The sequence below is a fragment of the Dermacentor silvarum genome, unplaced genomic scaffold (assembly GCF_013339745.2).
Source record: "Dermacentor silvarum isolate Dsil-2018 unplaced genomic scaffold, BIME_Dsil_1.4 Seq99, whole genome shotgun sequence".
Taxonomy (NCBI): domain Eukaryota; kingdom Metazoa; phylum Arthropoda; class Arachnida; order Ixodida; family Ixodidae; genus Dermacentor; species Dermacentor silvarum.
The window spans coordinates 70,558-82,899 of NW_023607064.1; the positions used below are offsets into that span (position 1 = coordinate 70,558).

The 12,342-nt window shown below is 48.6% G+C and overlaps 1 protein-coding gene across 1 annotated transcript; it reads right to left on the reverse strand.

Moving 5' to 3' along the window:
• Nucleotides 1–98: 98 nt before the first annotated feature.
• On the reverse strand, nt 99–2,407 carry LOC119435891 (cuticle protein 12.5-like). Its single transcript, XM_037702590.2, has 3 exons — nt 2,278–2,407; nt 1,260–1,893; nt 99–224 (listed from the first exon to the last, which is right to left on the reverse strand). Coding segments are annotated over exons 1-3 (639 nt in total). The 5' UTR covers nt 2,281–2,407; the 3' UTR covers nt 99–222.
• Nucleotides 2,408–12,342: the final 9,935 nt, after the last annotated feature.

A 12,342-nucleotide genomic window follows, 5' to 3' on the forward strand; every position in this document is an offset into this window, starting at 1 on the left:
TTTTAGCACGTGTAACTAAGCGTGTCCGCCTTAAGCAGTTGACCTCCAACATCACTTCGTTATTAAGACTAGCGAATCAAGACAGTAATTCATTTTTTGAACAATAGGAACAAGATCCATTTATTTCATCGCACATTACCATGGATACCACATCGATAAGAAGTTCGACGTCAGCTCGAAGGTCTTCAGCAAGGCGACGGTATGTACAAAAGGTAGGTCCATTTCTGCAAGAGAAATGAAAATAAGAAAGCCTCAGTTCGATTGTACATCAAACAACACGAGCTTGCAGAATACTGTTACATGTTGACTGCTTTATCAGACAATAACGTCTCATAAAGCAGACGTTCATGGGCCTTACGCCCATAAAAACTACATTTATTTATGTTAATTGCCTACGTTAGAAGAAGCGGAATGAGGTAGGCCACACCAGGAGTGGTAGTTTTTGTTGCTATTTCAACAGAGCAATAAAAGAAAGTACCTGAAAAAAATCTGCAGGTCTGCGCAACGCATCTCTCTGCCCAGCATGCCTTAGCCTATTGGTCATCATTTTCGTCCATGGCGCTTGGGTATCCTTTCATGGTATCATTCCAATATCAGAATATTCTAGTTTGAACTTACTTTCAGAGCGGGGGAACGTTGACAGACCATTGTGTAAAATCAAATTATTACAGTCAGGTGGAGCTGACAGAAACCTTTTAAAATATCAAGGAGCGAGTGTTCTGGTACATATCCGAGCTCTTCTTGCTGAGAGTGCCGGAACTATAAATTGAGTTAGTTGATTATTTATTTGCTCCTGCTGTTTAATCTCAGCCTGCATGATTGTGTGATCTCGTCCTCAAATTAAGGCAGCAAGTTGGGATAGACGGATTGGATTGGAGATGAAAATCAATTATTTGTAAGGGCAACGATCAACCCTCTCGGGAACAGATGTTCCTCATTAGGAAACAGAGGGATATTTCCGTGAAACAGAAAGCAGTAACTTTGCGAGAGTGCGCATTTAATGGCATTGACAAATATTTGTTGATGCGTCATGTACAATTTCCTGCAGTGATTGCCTGTGGCTTTATGGGAAACCTTTCTTACTTTCGTGCAAGCACATATTTACCCGGCACCTTCATATAAAACTTAAGTTGTTTAGTTATTGCTTGTATCGGGCCTTCTTTACTCTGTCCTTCGCCTTGACGCTCGTGTTTGTGTCCGTTACCATGAGTTTCAATGGTTAGAAACAAACGCAGCAATAGCAAATACGTGGTACTTACACTTCTTCCTCCTGACGAGGGCGTTGTAGTCCAGGTTCGTGCCAAGGCCATAGCCGTAGTTGAGACCGTACACACCGAGTCCGTGACCGTAGCCGAAGTTTCCAGCACCGTAGCCGAGGCCTCCGATACCATAGCCGTAAGTTGGCGCTCCTTGTGCGATGGTGGCGACAGCATGGGCAGCGTGGTGGACGGTGGTGGTTGCCACAGCAGGAGCGGCCGCAACAACCGGCGCTGGGGCGGCAACAGCTGCCACGTGTGGTACGGCGTGGAATGTCGCCGCCACCTTGGTCACTGCCGCTGGAGCGGCGGCTACGATTGGGGCAGCGGCCACGGTGGCAACGGCAGCTGGAGCGGCGTGGACCGTAGCGACGTGGGCTACGGCCGGCGCCGCAGCCACTACATGAGGAGCGGCGTAGGTGGCCACAGGAACGGCAGCAGTGTACGTCGGAATGAGCGCGTAGCCAGATGCCACAACTGGGGCGTACCCGATGCTGTGGGCGAAGCCTGTCAGGCCGGAGTAGCCAATCCCATGTTGGACGCCGAAATGGCTGATGCCGTAGCCGAGACCATAACCGTGGCCGATGTAACCAGCCAGCGCATGGCTGGTGAAGGCAAGAAAAATGCAGGCTCGGATCTGGAAGATATTAAGAACCATGTTAATGGAAAACTAAGTGGCTGTTTCAAGCTTAACTTAATTCACCAATCTCGATATTGCAGCTCGCGGGAACAAACGAACACGAAGCCTATACGCAGCAACCTTGTGCTTGCCAAGTATCTTAACTTAAGATGCTTGGCAAGCACTTAAAAAGTAAGATACTTTCTTTTTCTGTGTGGTAAAACACTAAAATACGATGAAAACAAAGAAATTACCCAAGCGCATGGCGTACACATCGCTATGCTTTGCTGTGCGCACAAACTGTACGCTTCAGTCTGTGCGCTAGTATACTGAGCGGTGTATATTGAGCTGATTTCATGTGGGATAAAGCAACGTTTGAATGCGAATAAAACCTCCGCTTACCATGTTGACTTTCGTGTTCCTATCGGTCGAACTGCCGCGTGTCCTTGCTCTATAGCTGGTTTTATACGAAGCGCTTACATGTACACCGTCGTTAGAGTTCACCTTTGAAAAGAGCTAAAGCGAATCCGCCTCCGTATCGCGACTGTTCGAGTGTCCGCTTTTTCTTCTAAGCACTGACCGTTTGATGTCACACGGGCTGCAGTCCAATGAGATGCAAGGAGAATTGCAAAAAAAGAGAAGTAGTGGCAAAACGCTTCGATCTGGCAAGGATATGGCACAGTGCGTAGATGCATTGCACCGAAGAAAACCAGTCCGACGAAGAGCAAGTCCCTATTGATAGTCAGAGTTACGGATTTCTTCATCGCATTAGTGGAGCACTCGAATGAAGACGGACGCAGCATGAAGAGTGTGAAGACCGCTGAAAAATTTTCCTCTCTCTAAGGTCAGGTGCGGGGAAGGATATATCACGCGCTGCCACTCGCAAGCGCCTTAATTTGCAGACTCTTTGCGGTGGCTAGTCACTGATGACGCTGAGGCGGCGTGGGCTGCATCGTTTAGAAGTGCGTGCCTCGCATCCTTGTCATGAACATGCCGTTAGATACCCCCGCGAGGAAACGCAAATCCTCTCTAAAATCTGCGTAAAGAAATCGCAATAACGTGGGAAAAAAGCTGTAATAAAAGCATGACACGTGGCTAGCACTTTCACTACAAGTATAAATGATGCCTTTTAATGAGGTCTACATCGTCGCAAGCGGCAAAAAGAAAAAGAAAATAAAAACGGCAACAGCACCTACTCTGCTGCTAGCAGGCATATGGAATAGTTACACCTCCTGTTGCGTAACGCATGTTCGAGGCGCGAATCACGTTTTTTCACTGAGTGCGTAAGTGAATGCAAGAAATACATGCCTAGATGGATATTTGATGATCCTAAGTACTGAGCACCTAAAGAAAGCAACATGGGTTTATCGATTCTTTACAACTCTTTTTTCCTTGCTGTCTAACCTATGCCAGTGGAGTAACTGCTTACCTCATCCAATGTATTCAACCTGAAATATCGACGAGCCTCTATTACCTGCTGATGCTTAAGTTCATTGAATATATTTACAACTTATCTCACTACAACTACGACAACACTACATCTCCTTATTTCATTTTCCTATAAAAATCTTGGTAGCGTTTGACACGAAAGGGTGAGAAATGTTTATGCCGTCTGCGCAGTATTGCATAGGCCAGATTTCCTCGTCTGGGTGAACACACAATGTTTGAAATAAACAAGCACATGATATAATGCCTTCATTGAATACATGTTACCTTTTTTGGTGTGGAAGTAATAAAGGAATCATGAAGCTTAACTATTCCTCGTAAGCGTTTTGTCTACTGGCGCTTCTCTTCTATGCTCTCATACTTTCTTTGTCCTTCCGTACATGTTCTCCGTCTCTCAAGTCTGGGTTATTGCAGTATTGTTGTTTCTTATGTAGCTATTTATACAGTTCTATTTGTTATTCTGTGCACCAGCACCGATACCATATAGTATTGTCCATGGGAACATTTGACAAGTTTAGTTATTTCATGTTCTGACTAATAGTAATATTACTATTACTATTATTATTACTATTGTTATGAATATCTTAAAATGAGGCTTCTGATCTAGCCTTAGACGTTGATTTCTTTATATTTAGCGCATAGCTCCTGACAAAGTGCGCATTGGAGTTTGCTCGTGCAGTACAATTGCTTGTTGTGTACTTGTGTTGTGTACTTGTTGCTGTGGATATGGTGGCACCAGTATGTATCTCAAAACCGTTGAATATTTTTAAAAGTGCAGTAACCGAACAAAATACCTTCAGTTCTTTGGAATAGTTCTTTATTTATCTCGAACAAAAATAGGAGACCACCTTTTGAAAGAAATCAAGATATAGGAAATGACAGTTGTAAAGACTTTGCATTCTGTGCAGGGGCATGTGTCTGGCGAAAGAGACAGAGACGGGGAAAGGCCTACGTTCCCTGGTGGCATCTTTTGTAGCGTTAGCTACACTGGCCTAGCCAAGCCCGTTTCGCGCGGCACATCAAGAGCCGTGCTGCGCATGCGCAAGGATCAGTGATGTCACACGGCTTGCGCACCGGAGCCACCGGAGCCGGCACCTCTCGCGCACTCACCGCCACCGGTCTGCGCATTCCAGAGGAGTGACGTCGTAGCCGTGGTAGACGCCCTGGCGCCGGCGCGCGCTCGCTGTGCAGTCGCCGTCTGACACTGCACTGGAGCCGCTGCGCTTCTGACTGGCGTTTGCCAGTGTGGTATAGCCATGGAGAAGGAGAGCGCAAATGCTGCTCAACAGCGCAGAAGAACGGAGAAGCTTGACTCATCGGATCCCGAAGTAGTTGCCTGGCAATTAGCGGTTGGGCATAGGAGACAACCAGGAAAGCTAAGAATAATAAGCTGAACCTTTGCTAACGCTACGTATATCCTGGCATAGCCGAGCTAAGCCACTGCAACTTTTTTCAGTGCGGTGTGAAGGCAGCGTGGTAGATGTGATGGTAAAGAGATGGTGTAGTAAAGTGCCCGTCTGTAAGAGCCGCCAATTAGTCGATTGATGCTTGTTGAGATACTTGTCGGGAAAGGGTATATGAGGCAGGCTTTACGGTAGTACGTGAGAGCCTCGCCATGGGTGATTATACGATCACTCGCGTTGCGGTGCCAGGAGGCTACCGCCTCGTGATCAGGGGCTTGCGGATCGTGAGACCATCCGGAAAACTGCAGGCTCAAAGAGGAGTGACGTGCCCGGTTGACGCTTGCTCGGGAATCGTTGTGCGCGGCTTCGTTTCCGTTAAGACATGCGTGGCTCGGGGCCCAGAGCTACGCTGCGGCGTCGGGAACGGTGTGTGCCGATGAGGCTTTGGTGCGCTTGGGACAATATAAGTCCTCTTGTGTAATTACGTAGGGCCGTCTTTGAATCAGAGATGATGCGCGATGCCGTAGTCGGTATCGTAAGCAGTATCCTCCGAGTCCTCGTACGCCGAACGGGAAAGAAGCCCGCGAATAAATGCAAAGTGCCTCGAGCGGCCAGTCGCACGGCAATTTTGCGTGTATTCGCCTCTCAGTCAATACAGTACGTCAATCACTCGGCCCATTACCACCACTAGATGCCTCTCCTCCATTGTGTCCCACATCGGTTGCTTGGATGTCGCTATCACTTCCCAAACCTGTTTCCCTATAAGCACGCTAATATAAACTCGCTCGCCTACACTTGCCCTCTCTATTATCGCCGGTACACGTTAGGCATCTTTTTATCCCCAACAAAGGCAACTGGACAAAGACAACTCGACAACCCTCCTCCTGGCCGCCTTAGCTGTACCTGAGGCCGCGATGCCCTCCCCTCCTCTGCTTATCATCCTTCGCGCCGTTGACTTCCGTGGCCGGCACTTTAGTGGTAGCTCCTTCGGGACCATCACTGACGTGGCCGCCACTGCTTTCCGGCGTGGCGGTTTTGGTTCTTTGCCTGTTCTCGCCTCGGAGCCAGCCCCATCCGAGTGCTCGCATCGAAGCGTTAATTGTTGCTTTGTGGAATGGCGGCCCTTAGCTTCACTTCTACATTGGTTAGCTTATCTTTTACAGCCTTCCTCGGCTTGTGCTTGCACTTGATTTTTTTTTCGAGCTTTCCGACTCGTTTAGCTTGCCTATCCTCTCCTGCTCTATACGGTCAAATCGCGACCCCCTAGTACACATATCCTACAAGCAAATTGTCTCGCGTACCGACTCAAACGCGCTATCTTCCCACGCGTAGAATCACGCACGCCTGGGCTCCTCCTACCACTGACCTCTTGTACTAAGAAGGCGACGTAGAAAAGTAACCCTACTTGTAGAAAAATACTATATAATAATAAAATACAATTATTTGTTCCCTGCATATATCTGTCCAATAGACCAGGAAACTGAAAAGCATGAGAAATATGCTTTATAGACTGCTCGTTTTACCATACCCAAATTGCCAAATAAGCGAAAAATCAAATAATGAACCTATCGATCTGGCGCACAAGTGCTGCTTCCTGGGTCCGTTGGTTCATACTGATACTTGAGAAAACCAGCGAAGGAAGTCAGACTCAAACACGATGGAAAGAAGAGACAACAAAACGCTGGACTAGCAACTCATATATATATATTTGAAAAACGGATCCTCCCTCGAACACAAAACCGTCGACGCATGCGCAATGCTCTTAGCAAGGTACAAAATTCTTCAAATTGATAAACACAAATTTTGCCCCATCTCTTTATGCTTCCGTATGTTTAAAGTTCAGCATTTGAAGAAAGGCATCTGTTTATCGCCCAGAGAGATAGAAGGAACACAGATACACTTTGCTTCATCTTGTATAAACTCATACGAAACGCCTCAAGTATTTCTCTTTCTGTTTTCGTGCTGCCTCTAGCCAAGAATCGTTACATTTTCAAAAAGTGGTGCGGAATCACACTGACGATAGTGAAACGTCAGGTGACCATGCAGTTGCTTGACAATTGGTCAACGAACAATGCTCGCGATACCGGTTATTGACGCATGTTCCGTTTTGGCCGATATAGACCTTACCACTCCTCAACCAACGGAATTTTATGGATAACATGCCTCGCGCACTTAACGTATTTGTTCACATGCTTCGTTTTGCAGGACTCTTTCTTCTATCCAGCATTATCAATGTGCCTGCACGGTCCTGACAGCTTACACGGAGCGGAAAAAAGTACTTGTACACCATGCAGCCCAGCGACTCTCTTGATATTGGGCTGCACTTTATGAAATAGGGCATCCCATCAGCTTTTCTTTTTACAGCGAAGCTGTATATGGCTAGACGAAACCGAAATCCGTCTGTCCGATGTGCGCAGAAACTATCATCATCAGCAATGACTCGAGCGTCGGCGTCTTCTTCCACAGCTGGCTTGTTGGCGCGCGCGTAACCGCGCGAACGCGCTCGTGCCACTGCTCCCGCGTTCGTCGTCGTCAGCTGGCTCCATTGCCGCTTATCATTCCAGCGTAGAATTTTAATTTTCTTCTGTCGTCGCTATGGCAAGCCCTCGACATCCCCTCATGGGAGGCTGAGGCCCGGCCACCATAAAGGGCTGGTTCTCTAATAAAGGTTTATTCCTCCTCCTCGTCGTCGTAATGGTAGAGGCCGCATTTACGGGGGTGTGAGCCATTGCTTAACGGGATATGAGCCATTCATTGTCTTACAAGACGGACAGATTTAATTTTGAAGCAATTTAATTTTGAAGAATCATAAGCGGCAATGCGACGATGGCGAACCGCGGGAATACCGTCAGTGACGTCGTTCTCTACATCACAGCCGAATGTGTGTGTAAGCTCACTAAGAAACACAAAGGCGTAACCAATAGTTGAGAAAGACTTTATTGGACCGTCAGGATTAACCCAGTGATCAACACCGAAGCCGCACGTTTAAGCTTCGCTGGTTAAGCATCTGTACGGAGTGCTTGGGCGGTAATTTTTCATTGTTTTAACGCAATAGCGTTAAGGGCGCCGTGTCGCGGAAAATCTAGTGTCGGCATCGGTGTCGGCGTCGGCCTAAGCACACACGTCCGTAGCATCCGTGGCAGACAAATTAATCGCGAACCAACCCGACCGCACAGCGTTAGTAAAAAATATCGAATTTCTCAAAGTAAAATCTGCCAGAAAAATCCTAAAGAACGACTTAACTCCAACCTACCGACGTGATAGCGCCGGATTGTAATTTCCACATACGAGAAAATAGCCTGATAAGCAGCCAGGGATCTTTCAATGCTATCACGTTCCACTCTTAACCGCGAAGCTTAAATGGCAACTACGGTGATTTTTCGATGTCCACTGATTTCAAGAAAATTTTTAACATATGTTCTCTTTGGCACTGATTATCTGTGTCAAACTATACGACTTCAAGTCACTTAGTTTTCCTGAAAATGAATTTTAAAGATTGGTTGCGCGTTCCCAACACATTCCCACAAGTTTACAACTTTTTACTGGCCATCTTGTTCTTGTGACGTGCGAACTTACAGCGGCGCCTCGCCTAGCTGACGACGAAGCGCGTTCCTTCTTCATCGGGGCGGCGGCCGACGATCATCGTTTTGACAGACGCTCGTAGCTGCAAGCATTCTTCTTCGGTTGCAGGCATTGTTGGCGGTAAAACGATGGCTGGATGCTGGTGTTGTGCTGATGGTTGCAAGAACACAGCAGCGAAGAATAAGGGCGTCTGTTATCACAGATTTCCTTCGGAAGAAGTGGCTTTGTGCTGTTCGGCGCGCCGACTGTTCCCCAAGTAAAAACGCGTGTGTACACCCTACAATTACTTCACTCCTGGGTGCTATAAAGACAGCGTGTATTTGAGGGAAGCTTTTAGGCTCGCAACGCCAAACTGTTGAGGCGACAGCAGTCATTACTTAAATAGCTTGGTGGAAAACACGAAGCAAACGTGATAACCTGTGCTTACCCTTCGTCTTACCGCGTTGCATTGCGTTGAGTTTAGGGCACGTCAGCTGCTTCGCGCGGCGGAGGGTCAAAAGCAAACGGCGATCCTTCAGCGCTCATATCGTCGCTGAAATCACCGCTGTCTAGTTCGGAATGGCTAGATAAGCTCCCCGTGTCGTCAGAAGACATCGCCAGCGTCGTTTTTTTTTTTTGCGCTAGCTCTACGAGTATTGCGTGTTTACTGTGGGTTCTGCGAGTTTACATTACGGTTGTTTAAGTTCTGACGTCATGGACTCATCGTAGACGGCACACGAAACAGCTGCCCGTTTCGGTTTCGGCACCCAGTTCTTCTGTTTATTTGAAGTTATTCATGAGTCTCAACAAATTGAACCACCTCACCGCTGGCTGGACCACGGCCGCTGGATAAAAAAAAAAAGGTGCGGCCTGCCGCGTGCATCGAAAACAGTGTGATCCGCCGTGGCGCCACACGCCGGGGGCTGTTGTCTGGCATCGGCATAGCAAATGCGTCAGGAACGCGCTTGGAACGCCGTCGCTTGTGCAAGCCGACGCGTTCCATCCCCGTCAGCTAGCGCCGTTCGACTCAGCCAAGCGGCCGACAATGCAACTACGGTCGTCACGTTCGCTCCCATAGTAACACGCCCGACGCGGCAAGCCACACCTTTTTATTGCGATAGCAATTATATGGACACTCAAAAGCAGATTTCTGCCGTCGGCGTCGCCGTCGCCGTCGCCGTGAGGTTCCGTATGACGTCAATGGAGATGAAATCGTCGCCGCTCGCCGAACGCTGTATGTGCGAGTGAAAGGGCGCGAGGGACGCGCGCTTTCACGCGGAGTGAACGCACGGCGGAGAACAAACGCGCGTTCTGCGCTGTGCTCCCTTAAGGGCTGCAGAAGTATGCGTCTCTTTCCTCCTCTACAATCACCATATGTGTAGAGCAAACGTGCCTTCTTCCGACGCGCGACAGGCTGTGGGGGAGGGGGGGAGGGAAGGGAGGCGACGTTTAGCTGCGGCACCACTTGCTTATTTATATCAGAGGCTCCGGCAACAGTCACCAACGCCGCACGCATTTTAAGCGAACGCGGGCAAAACGCCGACGGCGTCGACAACAGTTCTGCGTGTTGCCGGTGCTGCTCCAGGTCCACGTTTACACAGCTGATAAAGCTGCTATTATTACTCCGTATAGCTCTCTACAAATTTGCTATCGCAATTGATGCTTCGCCTTTCAGGTGAAACTGCGACAACTTTTTTTTTATCCAGCGGCCGTGGCTGGACTATCAAGGCGATCTGAAAATGATACTATCCGAATATACTTTAAAAAAAGTCGCAGGCCTGCGCGGCACACGCAGCACAGTCACAGCGTAAACTGGTGGAGCGGCGCAAGAGTAGCTCCAATTTCGGTACCAGGCACACCAGGGTCTTGGCGACAAAGTCTCTTCGCCTCGTTTTGACGAGAACGATCTGAACTGTCCGCCCGGCGTCGACGGCGAGCTGCGGCTTGTAATACTCCTGCACAGCAGTCAGCTGAGCCCGATGATGCCTGGGTGTAGCCGCGCACGTAGCTCTACTATTCGGTTCTGCAGCAGCGGTTCATACGTTACGAGGAGACGCCATAATGTTTACCGAAGAGATATCCAGAATACGTGGCGCACATCTCACATCGCAATCATGTTGATTGCGCGCCTCGTCCGAATAGCATGTCGTCGTCTGCGCCTGCTCACGCATGCGTTTGCCGGCACCTTAACTAGATGGCGCCACCACACTGGCAAACGCTGGGGATCGCTTTTTTTTTCTTTTTTTTTTTTGATTGCGCGCCTCGTCTGAATTGCATATCGTCGTCTGCGCCTGTGCACGCTGCGTTAGCAGGCGCCTTGCCTAGATGGCGCCACCATACTGGCGGAGGCTCGGGTCATATGCGCCTGTGTGCGTGCCTGGGGAGCATTTATAGCGCATTTTTCCACTGCCCAATAGCAAGCACTTGCGTGGCTCAGTGGTAGAGTATCCGGCTCCCACTGAGCGTGCGCGGGCTCCATCCCGGCGGGAACCGGGTACTTTTCTCGCATTTCCGGCGATAGCGGTTACGGTCCCCAACGGCGGCAGCGGCGGCGGACACCATCGCGAACCGAAACGGCTATTGGAATGAGCCCATAACAGCTTACGCTGTAAAACGCCAGAGTTGTGCTTTAAGCATCCATCAATTCTGATGGTGCGCGGGTAAACCAATAACGGATTCGGCAGCATGTGCGAGTTTATTGACTAGTTGTCTTGCCCCGAAAAGTTCACGTAGACGTGACGCCCGCGGCAGGAAGGATGTTCCACATCGGCCGCAAAGGCTTGTGAGTGGTGGCGCTGGCTAACACTACCAGGGTTACTTCAAGCAGATAAACATATACATCAGCAAGGAGATGGGAAAACGGCGGTACGGTAGCTCAATTGGTACGAGCATCGCACGCGTAATACGAAGTCGTGGGGGGGTTTGCATGCCACCTGCGGTCAGTTATTTTTTCATCCACTTTCATTTACAGTTATTTATCAGATCTTTAATTGAATTATTTATTACAAGTAATTTCCCTTGTGATGCCCTTGTTTGTTGGTTTTCTATGATATGATAAATAAAAATCGGGCCCCTCGGTTTCCTTTCTGCGCAAGCTTTACACGTAGGCACTCAGCTACCGCCTTAAGCACTTGTGCAGGAACACCCGCTGAACTTGGTGGTCAAGGCTTTCTTGGTTGACGTGACAAAAGCTCTTCTGCAGCGCACTCCAGAAACATAATGTGGCTATACTTTTTCTAAAGCGAATCTTTCTATCTCTCACTGATTCGTCCGTGAGCGCCGAAAAGGCGCTCCAGGAAAGCCAACTCACACAATTGAACTATCAGCGGATCTGCGCACACAATAGAACCGCGGGGCACGACATACGCATCGTAGCACCCTAGAGTTTACATTCGCAGTTGTACCGATAAGAAGAATGGGAACTGCAACGCTACGCTACCCAGACGAACTGCATATATATGCATTGCATCACGCGCGTCACGCAATGCATTCCCGGCCGTCAGCCATGGGTAGGGCGCGGGTGCATCACATGGCAGAGGCTGCCGTACACGAACGTAAGCGCAAGCGCGATCGTGCCCGTAAGGCTGATCCCGTCTATCGGCAACGGCAGAGCCTCTGACCGTCTACCACAGCGATCACAAGGCAATACTGTGCAAGTGTAGAGTCGTCCGTTATAGCGTGAGTTTGTGCGTGTAATCGACGGCTACGTGATCTAAAATGAAGGCTATGCAAGTTTAAGAAATGTGTCTTCATTCAACTTCAGCGTTCAAAAAGTACAATGCTAAACAAGCAATCAAATCACATATGCATCGCATCTGGTCACTCAGCATTTCTTGAGTTCGTTGCGTGCTCGTTGGCTTTGGACTTTCATTCAGTTTGCATGGGACAAAGCTTCGCGTTCAACCATCTTTGTTTATGAAAGGGGCTTTGATTTTTTTGACCGACTTATATAATGACTTCATCCTAACGTTAACAAAGCCTTCTCAGTACTTGGGGAGTAAATCCACCAAACGTGGCTGTCGTCTTGAAAATTTAGTGTTATATTTAAAATAATGCT